General features: G+C 41.3%; 2 protein-coding genes across 6 annotated transcripts in view; one reads left to right on the forward strand and one right to left on the reverse strand.

Moving 5' to 3' along the window:
- Window positions 1-1,531, forward strand: part of GTPBP8 (GTP binding protein 8 (putative)) — a 20,236-nt gene extending 18,705 nt beyond the window's left edge. The window contains exon 6 of the mRNA XM_018066550.1: window positions 1,197-1,531. Within this exon, the coding sequence (XP_017922039.1) occupies window positions 1,197-1,284 (88 nt within the window). The 3' untranslated portion in view covers window positions 1,285-1,531. The remainder of the gene's footprint in view (window positions 1-1,196) is intronic.
- NEPRO (nucleolus and neural progenitor protein) overlaps window positions 1-15,104 on the reverse strand; it is an 18,555-nt gene extending 3,451 nt beyond the window's left edge. The window contains exons 1-8 of one of the 5 annotated variants that reach the window (XM_005674925.3): window positions 14,927-15,104; window positions 9,927-10,081; window positions 7,348-7,427; window positions 6,845-6,976; window positions 6,075-6,152; window positions 4,527-4,888; window positions 4,231-4,292; window positions 1,566-1,825 (exon numbers count right to left, since the gene is read on the reverse strand). In XM_005674925.3, coding sequence (XP_005674982.2) covers window positions 1,566-1,825; window positions 4,231-4,292; window positions 4,527-4,888; window positions 6,075-6,152; window positions 6,845-6,976; window positions 7,348-7,427; window positions 9,927-10,081; window positions 14,927-15,029 — 1,232 coding nt within the window. In that variant the 5' untranslated portion in view covers window positions 15,030-15,104. Of the gene's footprint in view, window positions 1-1,565; window positions 1,826-4,230; window positions 4,293-4,526; window positions 4,889-6,074; window positions 6,153-6,844; window positions 6,977-7,347; window positions 7,428-9,926; window positions 10,082-11,009; window positions 11,048-13,857; window positions 13,901-14,926 lie in introns of those variants that run through there. The other 4 variants (XM_018066177.1, XM_018066237.1, XM_013962566.2 and 1 more) reach the window with 4 other exon arrangements.

An 18,999-nucleotide genomic window follows, 5' to 3' on the forward strand; every position in this document is an offset into this window, starting at 1 on the left:
TCAGAACTCAAATGGCTGGTTGTGTTAGGTATTTAGGATATAGGATATACTGAGCAGGGTATACTGCCACAAGGAGCACTGGTACCCTGCTAACTGCCTCACTCTGATAGTCAGAATGCAAACGATTAGCCTGAGTCTGTGCCTCCTACTGTACCCTCTTCCTTTTTAAACCAATATAGAACTTTGAGGAAGCCCATTTTAATGCAGTAATCCATGATCTCTGTTTCCAAACCATTCTGTCTTACTATAAGTGGTAATTTTTAAGTGAGGAGAGGGTAGGTGAATTCGCAACTGAAATGGAAATAGATGAAAAAGAACCCAGAAGAATCAGAGGATCTGCACTGAGTTCAAGATCTCCAGCTCTAATTCCCTGAGTAAAATCCTCTTATTAACTCATCCATAAAATGTGAATACCACCACCTGTGTCAGTTATTGTGGACATTAAGTAAACTTAAAATGTAGCACAAATATAACATGTTTCTGAAACATCAAAACAGGGCAGAATGAAAGAGCACTGCATTTTTGTGGGGTGCAGAATAACGGCTTCATCAAATAACCACCAGTTTGTTACCCTCTGGATTAACTTTTAGTTAGCATCTCTGCCTCATCTACCCCTGAGTTTAAACAGAATCTTGAACAGAACAGCTCCATTTTAAATTGAGCTTCCACTCTAGAGTATAATGTAAAAACCCTTAACTTCTCCCACAGCTTTTAGTCAAAACTTGCTATAAAACCTTCAGTATATATCATTTTTTTTTACTAAAACAGGTATTGTTTTTCCATAAATTTTTAAAGAAAACAAGTTGTGGCCAAGTGACATCCATGGAAACCATTATAAAGCCCTGAATAGACACATGTCCATAAATATAGTAAGAAATTGTGGTGGATGCACAGAGTGTTTCTTGAAGGATACGCAAAAAGTGGTCAGTGATCGCCCCTGTCAAGGGGGAATGAGGACCTTTATGGCCATTTGTGTCTCAAATTGTTACTACACGCGTCTATTATTTGTTCAATAAAAACATAAAGCCCTAAAATATCTAACTTCATTCAAGCAATATTGGCTCACAAAGATAACCATCCTTAAGGAGTGCTATGAATGTAGGCATCCCAAAAGGATGAAGCAATACATGGTGAGTCTAGCTCCTGTGAATGGAAACTACTCGACGCTGACTCAAGTCTGGTGTGTGGCCTTGTAGGAGGAAGCATCTTCTGCTCTCACACCCTCATCCCACTGAAGCTGCGGGCAGACTGGCCATCTCCTACCAGAGAGGCAGAACTCCATGAGGATTAAATCTGTCTTACACATAGTGGCATCTGCAGGTGAGCATACCACAGATACACCTGATACTTTTCGAATAAAAGGATGGAATGGTGAAGAGTAAATCCAATTGACTAAATTTACTTCCTCCCGATGATACATATATTTAGCTCTGTCCAATAAAAGTAGCTAACAAAACTGCAATTTTAGTCCCCAGGGTACCGGACATTAAAAAGGCTGACTATATTCTTTCGCCTTAAAAGATAACAGAAGAAGTAAAGGAATGTAATTTTTATAATATACCTACCTAGAGCCTTGAGCTTCCACATGTTTAAGCCGATTACTTTTAAGAAGTTTGTTACCCAGAAAGGTGGTCTGAACCTTCAGTTTCTTGCTTCTACACCACAGAATTGCCATTTGGATTTCTTCAGAAAGTTGTGTGAAAGTCTCAGCCTCTCGGAATCTTTGCACAAGACTTTTTACACAGGGAGTTCCTATTGCTTTCTGAGAAGAATGTTTGGTTGCCTTTAGTTTGGATGGAGAACATTTAAACTCAAAGCTCTTCTCCTGAAATATGGAATGAGAAAAATATATTGGATCTGTTACTGACATATAACAAGAGAGAGAAGTTGACTCACACACTATCAACATTTGAAAATGCATCTTTTTAAAAGAAGGAGAAAAGTTTTTTCCAGTTCCCTATGCTTTCTGTTTGTCTTTTTAAATGTTTTTGACTGTGCCACCTGGCTTTAGGGATCTTAGTTCCTCAACCCTGGGATCAGACTGGTACCCCCTTGCAGTGGAAATACAGAGTCCTAATAACTAGACTGCCAGGGAATTCCTTTCCTTTGCTTAAAAAAATTTTTATTCATTGTTCCTAATATGATTTTTTCCCCTCTGTGCTACAACAGATCCCATCTATAGCTAAATTCAGTTGTACACAAGTAACAATATAAATATTACATACATATTTATTTAACCTGTGTTGCTGTTGTGTTTGTGACCCCATGGACTACAGCCCGCCGGGCTCCTCTATCCATGGGATTTCCCAGACGAGAATACCGAAGTGGCCATTTCCTTCTCCGGGGGTCTTCCCCACCCACAGATCCATCCTGCCTCTCCTGCCCTGGCAGGTGGATTCTCAACCACTGAGCCACCAGGGAAGCCCATGTAACCTACACAAAGGAATAAAACTCCACATAATTAAGTATTGGTCAAAGTCTATCTGGCGGGAGACAAAATCACTGAAAAGCCCTTTTCCTCTAATACTGGACTACCACAGCTTGTTTTTCATCACCTCCTCAATGAAGGGTCATAAATGTTGTTGATAAATGTGGAAATGCAGATGACTGCTGAATGTATGCTAAAAATGCTTAACTGAGCAATATTTCCAATTCCAATTCAACCATCTTTTGATGTGGCACCTCTGTCTCTTCAACTTCATTTTTCTGCATGAAGTCAAGTTTGAATTTTATCAACTACTACTGTTTATTGAAATATGCCACCTACTAGGTCTGCTTCCATCTTATGTTCAAAACTTCGTTTCTTGCAAATTTCTCATTCTCAAGAAGAACAAGTAATAGTAGTAGAAGGTGGAGACCCATCGATCTTTGTGTTGGTGATCCATAAAGGTTTAGCCTAAAAACACCCTAAGCATGTTGGTGCTAAATGCTAAAAATAAAATAGTGATTGGTCATAAATAAGAGGGATGCTGGAACCAGCTCACATAGGAACAAGTGATGGACTGCAGAAAGTTTCAGGAGTCACAGAGAGCTGTAGTTATTAAGAGAGAGCTGATAAAACTATTTGGAGACTGGTGTAATGATAAACTGCAGGAGACAGTTAAGGACGGGGAAGCCTGGTGTGCTGCAGGCATGGAGTTGCAGAAAGTCAGACACAACTTAGTGACTGAACAACAAATAATATTAAATGACAAAGACTAAAACCAAACTGCCTGGTTCAAATCCCAGTTCTGCCCCATATTTGCTATCTGGCCTAGACAAATTTCTTGTCCTTTCTTTGCCTTAATTTTCTCATCTGAAACATGGAAAGAACAGCACCTACCTCACAGGACTTTTGCAAGGATTATATGAGTTTACACATATAAAGAGTTCTGAACAATGCCCGGCAAAGAGTAAATGCAGTATAAGTATTATGGTGATGATGACATCTTCCTCCAGAACTTGTAAACTGGACAAAATATAAATGCAAGCTGGAATCCTTGTAAACCTTCAAGAAAGTACTGACTTGTTAGAAAAGAATTCTTGAATAGAATGGAAGAAATAGCCCATGAAGAAAACAACTTTGAAAAGAGAGTAAAAGAACTTCTTATCCGTGTCAGATCCAGAACAAACCGAGTTTACAGACACTGGCTGAGGAGAGGTCAAACGCTGACATCAGCTCTAACGCTGACAGAAAGACAGAGATAGAAGCCTCATGATAAAAGATGATGATGATGATAGTGACGATGGAAGTACCTGACAGCATCTAACATCAAGTAAGGGCTTACCACACTTGAGACTCTGTGCTGAATACTTTACATGTACTAAAACTGGCACAGCCCTATGAAGAGTATACTGTTCTCTAGAAAATGGAGGCATGGACAGGTCAAGAAACTTACATAAGGTCACAAACTACTACACACCAAAGCCAGGACGCAAACCATCTGACTTCGAAGCCCATGTTCTTAAGCTGCAGTGTAATCCACTCCTATGGTGGAGCCTAGGACCATTTTAAATCCTAGCAAAACCCTTAGTAAAATGTTTCTGAAGGCATACTATTAACTGAATTAACTAGATGCACTCAGATTCCTTGGAAATGCCTCTACTCATTCAGAAGCAGATGGAGACTAAGATGGCACTATGCCTAGAGCCGAGGATAAAACCAGGAGTGAGAGTCAGCCTCTGGCCTTGGTAAGTGACATCTACACTTAGCAGAAATCATAAGCTATTATTAAAATAAGCCAGACAAACCTGAATAGCTTTTTGTTTCAGCTGTTTGCAGAAAGCTCTCACATCAAATTCTGATGACTTTTCTGTGGAGATAGAGCACAGATAAAGCAATTAGGCATACTATTTTCAAAACAATAAATTCTTAAGTACATGACAACAAAGGGAGTTAAGCAAGCAAAGAACTATGAAGATACAATAGAAAGAAATAACATGCTCAAGCTTAGAAAACACACATTATTAATACCACACGTCTCTAAAGATAATGTGAGTTAAAATTAAGAGAGTTTAAGAGAATGAGCCATATCAAAGCAAATTACCTTTTAAGATTTTCTTACTCTTTACTGGTTGTCCAAGATCCATGTTATTCGGTATATTGATCTTCATTTGTTTAGCTTTTTCAGAAATTCTAAGTAAAGTTTCTTCACCCGACCTCTGTGATTGCTCTTTTGTTAAAAATAGTTTATTTAGCAGTTTGGTTACTCCTTTAGCTACAAAAGCTGTAGGCATTTTTTTCTTAAAGACTTCAAAATAGGGCTCTCCTAAAAATTCAACAATATCAGAAGGGAAGGTAAAACCTTTGAAGTAAGGCAATGGTTGAATCCTGGAGACCTCTTGAAGTAATCCAAACAATGGTTCATATAAAGAAACCAGCTTTTTTAAAACATCTTTATACAGAACCCTAGGGAAAGAAGTAAGAGCTCATGAATTAGCCAGTAATTGTAATTTGCAGATTACATAATAACTAACAGATTCAAAGCTGAAAATAACACCTATCAGTCTGCCACTATAGATTTAAAAAGAAAAAATGCTACAGTGGATACTTGCAAAGAGCTAGATTTAGTCCAGCTTATACAGAAAAATCCAAGTACAAAATGTTATATAAAACCAAATACAGTACTACATGGAGAGAGATTTTAAAGGATGGGCACCAAAATCTTAAATGTGGTTTTATCTAGAGGATAAGATTTTAGGCAAATTTCAGGTTCTTTGAAAAGTTTCTTCAAATAAACATGTATTATTAAAATTAAAAAATCAAAGCTATTTTCATTGTAGGGAAGAATAATACGGTTTGACATTGAGTAGTAATTCTAACATTACTAACATGATAATCATACTAACATATGGTAAATAATTCTAACATTGTTAGCTCTAAAAGCAAGCAGAATAAAAAAATAGGATGACTGAAAATAGTACTTGAGATAAACAGATTAAGACAGAAATTAAGGATTAGAAATAATTTTTTCTTTTTCTGTTTCCATTCAAATTATAGCTAATCACAAATGGGCAGATTTTGAATCTGATTATCCATCAGATAAGCTCCATAATATATATTGTGAGATGCAAGGGAAATTCTCTTTGGTTTGCAACTAGTATTACCAGTGTTCTTTACATCAACAGCCAAGGCTGGAAAAGCAGTAGTGGTTCATGTGGAAGAAAGGAATTTAGAAAACATAAGGAAGGCCATTGCCATTAAGTATTAGAAATCTAGTGGCAGAAACAAAGGAATGATAGAGACTGCTCAGGAACACACTCATTTTTAATGGCTCAGCTGAATGATTAAAGGAACCTTTTTTTTTTTTTTAATTCCAGCTGCTAATCCTAGGAATTCATTTGCTTAGTTAATGTGGAAGTGATCTCATGGATTCAGATTGAAAGCCTAGTCTTTTGACATAACTTAGCTTCCCAATAACAACACTTAGCTTCCTAATCCATCCCAGATAAACTCTGATCAAATGAAGAAACAGAATTTCTGCACCTTCAACATCCCATGGAAAAGCAAATATGAAAACTACTAATAAGAAACCTAGTCTGAGTTAGAGAAATGAAAAAGAAATGAAGGATTTCAAAGGTACGTACGTACATACCATAACCTGCTCACGAGGCCAACCATCACAAGGTTTAAAATAATGAATTCTTGCAAACCTAGATGTTTCACAGTCAAGCTGAAGAATCAAGTTAAAGTTGGAAAACAGAATCAAAGGAATTTATGTTTTGTTGAGTTACATTTATGGGAAAAAAAACAATGCGGAATTTTAAGGAGTTAAAGCCTTAAAACATGTTCTACTAAGTCATTGAAGCTTTAACAAAAGTAATATACACTCTGCTAGAGGCTTCATTAATAAATTTGGTTTCTAAGGATTAGCTTTTAAGATTAAGAATTTCTAACTGTCAATGCCTTTAGGATAATACATATTAAATAGAGGTAGAAATCCCTGGCAATGGCTATTTCAGGCACTTCCCAGGGAAGAGGAGACCAAAGAGCAAAATTTTAAGAACTTGCATAAATTATAACTCCTACTTTGAAAATATGAAAAACTACATACTCCCTAGCTTTCAAACAGAAATACTATTAAATTCATCCCTGTATGCATGCTCAGTCGTGTCTGACTCTGCAACCCCATGCACTGTAACCCAACAGGCTCCTTGGTCTGTGGGATTTCCCAGGCAAGAATACTGGAGTGGGTTGCCACTTCCTCCTCCAGGGGGTCTTCCTGACCCAGGGATCAAACCTGCATCTCCTGTGGCTCCTTCATTAGCAGGTGGATTCTTTACCACTGAGCCACCTGAGAAGCCCATTAAATACATCCAAACAACTGAAGTTCAGAAAAACGTTTTTTAGATGATTCAAGGATACAGAAATGTCTTGCAGCAACAGTCCAACAGGCGAAGCAGCAACTTGCAGGCTCCCAAAATCTTCATCAACACCAGTTCCACCACTGGTTGGCTTGGGATGACACATGCTTTGGTATTTATAGGCTGATTTTCACTTGACAAAAATAGAAAAGTATGTTACTTTCATTCTTAACTATAAAACACTTATATAATAAGTACAGAATTCCTTTAAGCTCAATTTGAGGTAGTTAACCTTACTAATGACTCACTGAAGTTAACTGACACTTATGTTTCACAATAGCTCATCATCACCCAGGTTTCAGTGTCACACTATTCCTTCCCACAAGCCAACAGAGGGAGATTACCACAAATACCAGGGGCCCTTTATTAAAATAAAATTTGTACAGCTAAGGTATAATTGGTTATATTCAAACAATAATGAAGGAAGTCTAAAGCGAGGTCACAGCAAGACACCAGGTTTCCAGCCCAGCACAAAGCCCATTACAAAGCAACTAGACTACTTACTTAGAAGAAAATGCCTCTGAGAGATCTTGAATTGAACCTTCCAAATTCATGTTTTTCAAACGTTTTAAACACTGTTCAACCTGAAAGGGGAAGACCAGCTCAAATTCACATGTTTATGTGTAATAGAGACACGATGTGAACACGAAAACAAATTCAAAATTTCAAAGTATGGTAATACACTGAATACAAAGTATAGAAATACACAGAATACCATATTTTAGGGTAAAGAAACCTATAGCCCAAAGCAGTTGCTTCTGGTTAAAAATTTTAAATTTATGTAGCCAAATAAATTTTTCAGATTTTGCCTTAAGCTTCAAAAGATACACAAAACACTTTAGACAACTTGTTATATACTCATTTAATACATTCCCAATTAGATTATTTACCACCACAATATATAAATTGCAACTTTGTTCTTTTTATGATTCGGGGATTTTGATTATGCTCAGGTTATGACCAATGACTGGATTTCCCTGGTGGCTCAGATGGTAAAGCATCTGCCTACAATGCGGGAGACCCAGATTCGATCACTGGGTTGGGAAGATCCCCTGGAGAAGGAAATGGCAACCCACTCCAGTACTCTTGCCTGGAGAATCCCATGGATGGAGGAGCCTGGCGAGCTACAGTCCATGGGGTTGCAAAGAGTTGGACACAATTGAGCAACTTCACTTTCTTTCTTTCTTTCTTTCTTTCTTTCTTTCTTACTATAGTCCAGGATGTGCTTGGTGCTATAAAGAGGACCAAAGTAAATGTAAGATTATTCTCAAGATTGTATTAATAAACTGTTCTGAAAGTAACATGATTCTAACAGTGAAACTATTAAAACAAGACAGTAAATTGTTAAGTACTAAATTTCACTGTCCGTAAGTACTACAGACATGAGGATCAAGTGATGGAGGGCTTGGGCATTGTACACATACAGAACCAGGTAAGCAAAGGCTCAGAGGAGGGAACCAATGTGGTGAGTAGGAAGACTCAAAGAGTTCAGGCTGCTTGTAGTACAACATATATGACGATGAAGACCACAGAGAAGCCTGAGCTAAGAAAACTGAAGAGGCCAGATCAGGAAGGATCTGCTAAGTTAAGCTAAGAGGTCTGCTCTTTATTCAGGGGACAATGGAGAACCATTAAAAATTAAGCTGTGTTTTAGGATGATTAACCTGGATTTGGTATGTGTGAACATGCCACAGTAGAGGAAAGACTGAAGGAGGAAACATCAGTCAGAATTACAAGACAACAAAAAATTGACAAGGTTTTAAAATTTAGCCAGAACTAAAAGGGACTAGATACAGAGAAACTGTTAATTGATCAGTTAACCAGATGGGAGAGCAGAGAAAACAGAACACCAAATTTTTATGACTATACTTATTGACAACCTGGAAGCCAGGAGGAGAAATACGTAAATTCAATCTGAGATAACAAGTTTGGTTTTGGAGTTAAAGACTCAGGAGATAAAACCTGCTCCAGAGAAGAAAACTTAGAAAAAACCATAATCGCAAATCTTTCTTTGGTGAAGAAATCATCTTTTTTGCTTTAAGTAATGTGAATGGAAAACTAACCAAAGAACATGAATCTGTTTAAGGTTGGAGATTATGCCATACACCTAGCACAAAGCACAGTACCTGACACATAGAAAGTTTCAAAAATACTTGGAGAATTAATAAAATGAAAGAGCAAATAAATTAGCATATACAGAACTTAGAAGGCTCTATTCTGTGTATGTAATTCCTGAGCTAGAAGGACCCAATTTTGTCTTAAACTTCAAAAGATACACAAAACACTTTACACAACTTGTTATATACTCATTTAATATATTCCCAATTAGACTGTTTACCACCACAATAAATTGCAACTTTGTTCTTTTTATGATTTGGGGATTTTGATTATGCTCAGGAAAATTGTTTCTTAATCCAACATTTTGTTTTGATCAAATCACTCAATCTTTAAAGTAGACAAAGGAGTGGTAATTTGTTACAGATTGTATATAATGAAGAAATTTTTTCATAATTATCTACCTACTAGAAACAAGACTGGGAAAGAATCGAACATAGTTCTTTTCTAATACAGACTGTTTTTTGAAATGCTTTCAGGGGAAAAAAACTGAAAGCTCACATGTGATTGTGGGCTTAACACTTAAAAATCACAAGTGAAAGTGAAGTGAAAGTCACTCAGTTGTGTCCAACTCTTTGCGACCCCATGGACAGTCCACGGAATTCTCCAGGCCTGAATACTGAAGTGGGTAGCCTTTCTTTTCTCCAGGGGATCTTCCCAACCCAGGGATCAAATCCAGGTCTCCCGCACTGCAGGCAGATACTTTACTAGCTGAGCCACAAGGGAAGCCCAGGAATTCTGGAGTGGGTAGCCTGTCCCTTCTCCAGTGGATCTTCCCAACCCAGGAATCAAACCAAGGTCTCCTGCACTGTAGGTGGATTCTTTACCAACTGAGCTATCAGGAAAGCCCAAGTAAATCACAAGTAATTTACTTCAATTTCCATAAATAACAAAAGTTAAGTGGCGGTGTCATCTCCATCTTCACCAAGTAAATATGTTTTATCTTAAATACAGGGCTCTCGCCTTACCTGTCTGAGGGCCAAATGGGGCTTATGGCGCCCCATTCTGTTGTGATTGCTGTAAAGGATTGCACATAATACATCTGTCTCTGCGTCTAAGGTTCGGCTCTTCAGTGACAATGTAATGCGACAGCATTCTTTAATTACAGCTGCAATGCAAAGGTCTAATGCAGAGATATTTAGTAATAAGACTTAACATGCATTTCTACATTAAGTATATTATACAAAAAATACACTAAAAGAAGCATCTTTCCTTATCTGTTTTAAAGAAATCAATAATAATACAATCAGCTTCACCTGTAAGAACATAAGTAAACATTTCTAAGTATGTAAGAAATGACATAGGAAGGAAGGAAAATGGTGACAGATGATATCAAGTTCATGAAATCATTCAGAAAACATCTATTAAACTAGAATGTATATCATATCACATTTTATCATGATTTTAATATTCTTTCATATGAATACTTTGCAGAGTCATTTAGGGTACACCAAACACTTTAAGAAAGTGGGGAAAGCCACTAGACCATTCAGATGTGACCTAAGTCAAATCCCTTATGATTATACAGTGGAAGTGAGAAAAAGATTTAAGGGACTAGATCTGATAGACAGAGTGCCTGATGAACTATGGACAGAGGTTCGTGACATGGTACAGATGACAGGGATCAAGACCATCCCCAAGAAAAAGAAATGCAAAAAAGCAAAATGGCTATCTGAGGAGGCCTTACAAACAGCTGTGAAAAGAAGTGAAAAGTAATAGGAGAAAAGGAAAGATATACCCACTTGAATGCAGAGTTCCAAAGGACAGCAAAGAGAGATAAGAAGGCCTTCCTCAGTGATCAGGGCAAATAAATAGAGGAAAACCCTGGAAGAGGAAAGACTATAGATACCTATAGTCTTTCTTATCTACCTAATAGACAAGAAAATTCAAGATACCAAGGGAACATTTCATGCAAAGATGGGCCAATAAAGGACAGAAATGGTATGGACCTAACAGAAGCAGAAGATATTAAGAGGTAGCAAAAATACACAGAAGAACTATACAAAAAAGATCTTCATGACCCAGATCATCACGATGGTGTGATCACTCACCTAGAGCCAGACATCTGGGAATGTGAAGTCAAGAGGGCCTTAGGAAATATCACTACGAACAAAGCTAGTGGAGGTGATGGAATTCCAGTTGTTGCTGCTACTGCTGCTAAGTCACTTCAGTTGTGTCCAACTCTGTGAGACCCTACAGACAGCAGCCTCCCAGGTTCCGCCATCCCTGGGATTCTCCAGGCAAGAACAGTGGAGTGGGTTGCCATTTCCTTCTCCAATGCATGAAAGTGAAAAGTGAAAGTGAAGTCACTCAGTTGTGTCCGACTCTTCCAGACCCCGTGGACTGCAGCCTACCAGGCTCCTCTGTCCATGGGATTTTCCAGGCAAGAGTACTGGAGTGGGTTGCCATTGCCTTCTCCCGAATTCCAGTTGAGCTATTTCAAATCCTAAAAGATGATGCTGTGAAAGTGCTGCACTCAATATGCCAGCAAATTTGGAAAACTCAGCAGTGGCCACAGGACTGGAAAAGGTCAGTTTTCATTCCAATCCCAAAGAAAGGCAATGCTAAAGAATGTTCAAACTACCGCACAACTGCACTCATCTCACACACTAGCAAAGTAATGCTCAAAATTCTCCAAGCCAGTCTTCAGCAATACGTGAACCATGAACTTCCAGATGTTCAAGCTGGTTTTAGAAAAGACATAGGAACCAGAGATCAAATTGCCAACATTTGCTGGATCATTGAAAAAGCAAGAGAGTTCTAGAAAAAATCTATTTCTGCTTTATTGACTATGCTAAAGCCTTTGACTGTGTGGATCACAATAAACTGTGGAAAATTCTTCAAGGGATGGGAATACCAGACCACCTGACCTGCCTCTTGAGAAAACTGTATGCAGGTCAGGAAGCAACAGTTAGAACTGGACATGGAACAACAGACTGGTTCCAAATAGGAAAAGGAGTATGTCAAGGCTGTATAGTGTCACCCTACTTATTTAACTTATATGCAGAGTACATCATGAGAAAACGCTGGGCTGGAAGAAGCACAAGCTGGAATCAAGATTGCCTGGAGAAATATCAATAACCTCAGATATGCAGATGACACCACCCTTATGGCATAAAATGAAGAACTAAAGAGCCTCTTGATGAAAGTGAAAGAAGAAACTGAAAAAGTTGGCTTAAAGCTCAACATTCAGAAAACTAAGATCATGGCATCCGGTCCCATCACTTCATGGGAAATAGATGGGGAAACAGTGGAAACAGTGGCTGACTTTATTTTTCTGGGCTCCAAAATCCCTGCAGATGGTGATTGCAGCCATGAAATTAAAAGATGCCTACTCCTTGGAAGGAAAGTTATGACCAACCTAGACAGCATAATAAAAAGCAGAGACATTACTTGGCCAACAAAGGTCCATCTCGTCAAGGCTATGGTTTTTCCAGTAGTCATGTATGGATGTGAGAGTTGGACTATAAAGAAAGCTGAGCACCAAAGAATTGATGCTTTGAACTGTGGTGTTGAAAAAGACTCAAGAGTCCCTTGGACTATAAGGACTTCCAACCAATCCATCCTAAAGGAGATCAGTCCTGGGTGTTCATTGGAAGGACTGGTGTTGAAGCTGAAACTCCAATATTTTGGCTCCCTGATGGGAAGAGCTGACTCATTTGAAAACACCCTGATGTTGGGAAAGATTGAAGGCAGGAGGAGAAGGGGATGTCAGAGGATGAGATGTTTAGATGGCATCACCGACTCAATGGACATGAGTTTGGATAAACTCCAGGAGTTTATGATGGACAAGCAGGCCTGGCATGCTGTGGTTCATGGGGTCGCAAAGAGTCAAACACAACTGAGCAACTGAACTGAACTGAAACACTTTAAGTATGTTGAAGGTGGGACACTCTTATATACTTCTCTAATACCACTTTAAGAATATATTTAGAAAAGAGAAATCACTGTAACAACTGGAAATTATATCTGACTAAACACAGGGTGCTTATTTAGCAAAACAAGATAACAGCCTCCTAGTCTGAAGAGCTGTGAATATAAGAGTTAATAGCGTTCTCTATGCCTCTTAACGGTAGCAGTAGCATCCTAAGTGGGAGTAACACAAAGGCAAACTTTACACATCACAGAGAACTTTCTTACTCTCCCAACTATTTGAGGCCAGAATGAGCTGCCTTGGGGGTGGGGAGAGACTTGGTGAATTTCCATGCTTAACAGGAATCCTGTTAAAAGTATTTCTGAACAGAGGAAGGGGTAACGTTAATCTGTAAATGGGGCAGGATGGATGGATAGAGAGGGGAATGTGATGATAAGTTATAAATATTTAATAACAGCTATCATCTGCAAGGAGATCCAACCAGTCCATCCTAAAGAAAATCAGTCCTGAGTATTCATTGTTAGGACTGATGGTGAAGCTGAAACTCCAATACTTTGGTCACCTGATGCAAAGAACTGACTCATTTGAAAACACCCTGATGCTGGGAAAGATTGAAGGCAGGAGAAGGGGAGAACAGAGGATGAGATGGTTGGATGGCATCACCGACTCAATGGACATGAGTTTGAGTAAGCTCAGGGAGTTGGTGATGGACAGGGAAGCCTGGCTTACTGCATTCCATGGGGTCGCAGAGTAGGACACAACTGAGCTACTGGGCTGGACTGAACTGATCATTATTTACTATATCAGGCACTGTTCCAAATATTCACTTTATTTTATATTAATAATACTTTATATTATTACTCTATAATAGTCACTTTCAGCAGAATGCTCTACGAATAAAGTATTATTGTTATTCCAGTTTGAAAATAAGCTGAGGCCCAGAAACGTTAGACATTCCCTACTGCTCAACCCAGTCCAGCAGAGGGAAGAGCCGGATTCAATCCCTCAACCCAGTTCTTACTGACCTGTGTGCGTGCTAAGTCGCTTCAGTCTTGTCCGACTCTGTACGACCCTATGAACTGCGGCCTGCCAGGCTCCTCTGTCCATGGGCTTTTCCAAGCAATACTGGAGTGCGTTGCTATGCCCTCCTCCAGGGGATCTTCCCGACCCAGGGATCGAACCTGCGCCTCTTACTTCTACCTAAAGAAAGGTGGGTTCTTTCCCACTAGCGCCACCTTACTGCCCTACTGCCTAATAATCGCAATGCCATTCAAACACTAATAGAGCCCCATGAACAGTATGAACAGTATTGATAGAGCACGCTTTCCTAAACGACATCATTTAGATCCTCCCAAAGACCTGGCGATAGCTGCTGCTGCTGCTGCTGCTAAGTCGCTTCAGTCGCGTCCGACTCTGTGCGACCCCAGAGACGGCAGCCCACCAGGCTCCCCCATCCCTGGGCTTCTCCAGGCAAGAACACCGGAGTGGGTTGCCATTTCCTTCTCCAATGCATGAAAGTGAAGTCGCTCAGTCGTGTCAGACTCCTAGCGACCCCATGGACTGCAGCCTACCAGGCTCCTCTGTCCATGGGATTTTCCAGGCAAGAGTACTGGAGTGGGTTGCCATTGCCTTCTCCGGGAAACTAACCCCATTTTACAGATAAGGAACTGGGGACCCAGGAAATTTGCGGCTTAATCGCAGAGTGCTTGAGTGACGACCCGCAGCCCTTCAGAGGCAGAGCGCGGCAGAGACGGACGGCTAACCACGCCTCTTGGTGGCTGAGTGAAACGTAGGGCTCCCAGGCAGCACTCTTCCCTGACACCAGTTGTGTCCGCCCCTCTCCCCCATTTCGGTGCGGTGCTGGGTCGCGAGCCTTCGGTACCCCTGCCAGGCCCTGCGATAGACACGGTGGATCCAGCGAACAACTGTAAAGCCGGGTGCCCCCACGAGACTCCTTGGCAAATTCCCCAGTTCCTGACCCTTCGGCCCTTCCCAGTGTCCCGCGGGCTCCGGAAGTCCCGCCCAGCGCGCACGTGCGCCGGCCCCACGCCTCCTCCGGAAAAGCCTGCGCCCCTAGCCCGGCGCCTCACTCACCTAGCGCCGTATCCGGGTCCTGTACGGTCACTGCGCTACGGCTCCCTGCCTTAGGGATCCTCACCCGGTTCCACGGCTCCGGGCCTGGCCACAGCGTAGCCATCTTGGGAGGCAGCAGGCGGAGTGGGAGGGGCGGAGCTAGGCGAGACCAAGTGGAGGCACCGAAGGAGGGGAGATGAGCCGACGTCACCGGGAGGTAGAGGGCAAAAGGTGGGGCGGGGGCGGGGCCCTGGGCGGAGTCTTTCACGGAACAGTGGACTAAGTATGGTGAGCCAGAAACACGTGGTAGTGTATCAGAATCACCTGGGAGATTTGGGGGGCGCCCTATCCTAGTACTAAACAAATAGAATCTCGGAATGGGTTGAGGCTTTGTCCTTGTGTGTATGCTTCCCCATGGGATTCTGAGGCGCAACCAGTTTGGGAAATACTTCAAGGCCTTTTACAGACGTGAAAAGTAAGACATGTAGTTGAGTTGCATACACCCCCATCTCCACCTCAGCCATTAGGAGAAAAGGAAGAAATGGAATAAAGAGCCTTATACAAAATGTACGTTTGCAACACAGAAAACTTATAGAGTTAGTCAAGGATGGGGTGTGTGTGTGTGTGTGTGTGTGTGTGTATTTAGTCGCTCAATCGTGTCCCTCTCTTTGTGTCCCCATGGACTGCAACCAGCCAGGCCCCTTTCCATGGAACTTTCCAGGTAAGAATACTGGAGTGGGTTGCCATTTCCTTCTCCAGGGAATCTTCCCAACCCAGTGATGGAGCCCACATCTCTTGGGTCTCCTGCCTGAGTAGGCAGATTGTTTACCACTAGAGCCACCTTGGAATTGACCTTAGCCAAGGAAGCAGCAGCAAAACTATAATAGAGTGGAGGCTTTAGCACACGGGGCTGCTGTGTGCCATTACACTGTGCAGTGGCCAGTGGGCCTGCTCAGTCATTGGTTAGTGCCATAGTGGGCCTCTCCCATAAATAACTATCAATGAGTGACCGTTAGTGATCTTGCCAGGCCTTTGGTTGGTGTTGCAGTGAGCCCCACCATCAGATAACCGTCGATGAGTGACCCTTAGTAGGGGATTTAGCCAAGGGTCAGTGGAGTGTGGTCCTCAGGTAGAAAGTGAGGTAAGAGGCAGATCCTGTTCTTCCAGGGGGCTGGTCCAGCTCACCCTGCTTTGGGCCAGTGGGTGAACTAGGGAAGGGGGCAGGCAGGGAACAGTCTAGGGGTTGTGTCCCCCAGGGCTCCAGAGCCCTCACTACGCCCAGTGGCGGGGCCCAGGCCTCAGGGTGGTGGTGAACCTCTGCCCTGTCTTCCTCTCTGTGATATAATAGCAGCAGCCATCTGCATGGGCTACATTCTGCAGGATTTGGGCCCCCTAACTGACATTTGTGTGGCCTGAGGAGTCTGAGGGCCAGTTGTATCCTGGATGCCTGGCTCCCTCAGTGATGACCGCTGTTCAGGATCTGGGGATCTGGCCCTGAGGGAGCCGCTAGCTGAGAGCTACCTCTTCAGCACTGGTGGGAGGACCCAGACTGGGTACTGGACGAACCCTGCTGGGCAGGGTAACCAGCAGGCCTAGGAACCCCCTCCTCTTAGCCAGGACCTCAGAGAGTGAAGGTTGAGTCTTGAGACTTTGCCGTTTATTGTCAGAACAGAGAGTAACATTTGTTTGGTGGAGGTTTTTACAGGAGACTCCTTACCTGACCGTGACTGACCTCCAGAATAAAAGATCTGACACCAAGAAGTTTGAAACTGACCATGGACCTCCCCCTCCTTTTTTATAAAAGGGTTTTGCTGAAAGCTTTTGGGGAGTTTGGGATTTTTATGGCATGAACCACCATCTCCTTGCATGGCCCTGCAATAAACCTTTCTCTACTCCAAACTCCAGCGTTTTGGTATTGTTTGTCCTCACTGTGCATTGGACACATGAATTTGCATTTCAGTAACAAAACCATGATCACAGAAAACTGGAGGCTGCTTGACTCTCCATCAACCCAATCTTCTGTCAGTGTCCAAAACAAGACAATATTCCAAGCTCTGCTGATCCTCGCCTCAATATCTTTTTGATACTTGATTTACTTCAGCTATGCTGTTGCCTGAAAGCTCAGTTGGTAGTTTCCTCCTGCAATGCAGGAGACCCCAGTTCAATCCTTGGGTTGGGACGATCTGCTGGAGAAGGGATAGGTTACCCACTCCAATATTCTTGGGCTTCCCTTGTGGCTCAGCTGGTAAAGAATCCACCTGCAATGCGGGAGACCTGAGTTTGATCCCTGGATTGGGAAGATCCCCTGGAGAAGGGAAAGGCTACCTACTCCAGTATTCTATACTGTATAGACCTTGTGGTCACAAAGAGTTGGACACTACTGAGTGACTTTCACTTCACTTCACCCTGTTTCCACCTTACTTAAGGACCCCACCATAATGTATTAGAGAGGCAGTTAGTGGGTTGTGAAGACAAACCAACAAGTTTCTGATTTTAGATCTGCCGTTTGCTAGCTCTATGATCTCAGGATAGTTAAACTAACTGCTCCAAATCTTAGTATCCCTGTAGGTAAAATGAAGATAAATACAAACTTGTAAAGTGCTCACAGTTAAAAAGTGCTTTAGAAGAGTGCCTGGCATGCAAACAGTATTTACCCTTAGAAAAATTAATATTATTTTTGCTGTTTAAATAACCTTGCCAAATTGAAATGCTTTGCATGCTCTCTGTGCTTATTACTCTGTGTCATTTCCTTGAAACACAATCTCCCTCAGATCTTATGTCATTACCTTTGGGTAATTCTTCTGAACATCCCATTCTCATTCCATAACTTGATGTAGAGACTCTCTTTATGTACTCGTTTATGTACATATGCCCTGTGTTGGCCTCTGTATTAGCCTCCTATTGCTGCTGTAACAAATAACTACAAATATGATCACTTAAAACAACACAGTTACATTTCTGGAGACCAGAAGTCCAAAATGGATCTCACTGGACTAAAGTTGGCAGGGCTGGATCTTTCTGGAGTCTCTACTGGATAATTCATTTTCTTTTTTCACCTTCTAGAGGCCATATGCATTCCTTGACTCATATCTCCATCCTCCATTTTCAAAGTTGGTAGCATAGCATCTTCCAATCTCCTTTCACCCTTCCACCTGCCTTCATCTTAAAAGGACTCTAGTGATCAGATTGAGCCCACCAAAATAACCCAGGATATTCTCTTCATCTCATAATCTTAAACTTAATATCTACATAATATTTTGCAATGTAAACAAACATGTTCATGGATCTGGGGGCTTAGGATGCAGATATCTTGTTGGGGGCATTATTTAGCCTACCATAGACTCGCAGAATTTACCTCACTGCATTATATTATATATTTGTGTGTTTCCTCCAATGACATGTGAGCTTACTGAAGGTAGTTCTACCATTGTAGCTTATCACAATGCTTAGGTCAGAGTGTGGTGTTTAGTAGGACTTCAGTGAGTTCTTAACAGCTTTATTGAGGTGAAAATTTATATAGAGAACTGTGCATACTTAGCGTAAACATTTTTACTAGTTTGTTGATATTTGCTGGCTAAGACACTAGATGATGCTTGAGTAGAGTTTTTGAAGGGCAAGTAGAACTTTCCCAAGCAGATAAGAGAAGAAGACATTCTTGATAGAGAGATGGTAAACAACATGGGTTGGAAAAATCATTAGTCCTTGCTGAACCAGTATTGCTGGAACATGATGCATTCTGAGGAATTAACCTGGGAGTAGGGGTGTCAGGTCACAGACAGAATTTGGATTTACCCTGCAGACAGGTGATTCCCAAACCTGGCTGATTGTAATAACCTGGGTAGTCTTTTAAAAATAGAAAAATTTCAGGCCCCACTTTGGAAATTCTTATTCATTAGGTCTGAGTAAGATTCTATGCTTTTTAAAAGGTCCTTGTGAAGGTGGTCTGCATTAGGGATCCCTTGTTGAAAGTGCAAAGGGGACACTAAGTCTTAGGCTTGGCAATTTTGGTCACTTTGCATCAGAGGAGCAGCACTCCGGAAACAGATTTGAAAATGAGACTAGAGGAAGGGACATAATAATGTGATCTATTACAA

Source organism: Capra hircus, chromosome 1, assembly GCF_001704415.2.
Source record: "Capra hircus breed San Clemente chromosome 1, ASM170441v1, whole genome shotgun sequence".
Taxonomy (NCBI): domain Eukaryota; kingdom Metazoa; phylum Chordata; class Mammalia; order Artiodactyla; family Bovidae; genus Capra; species Capra hircus.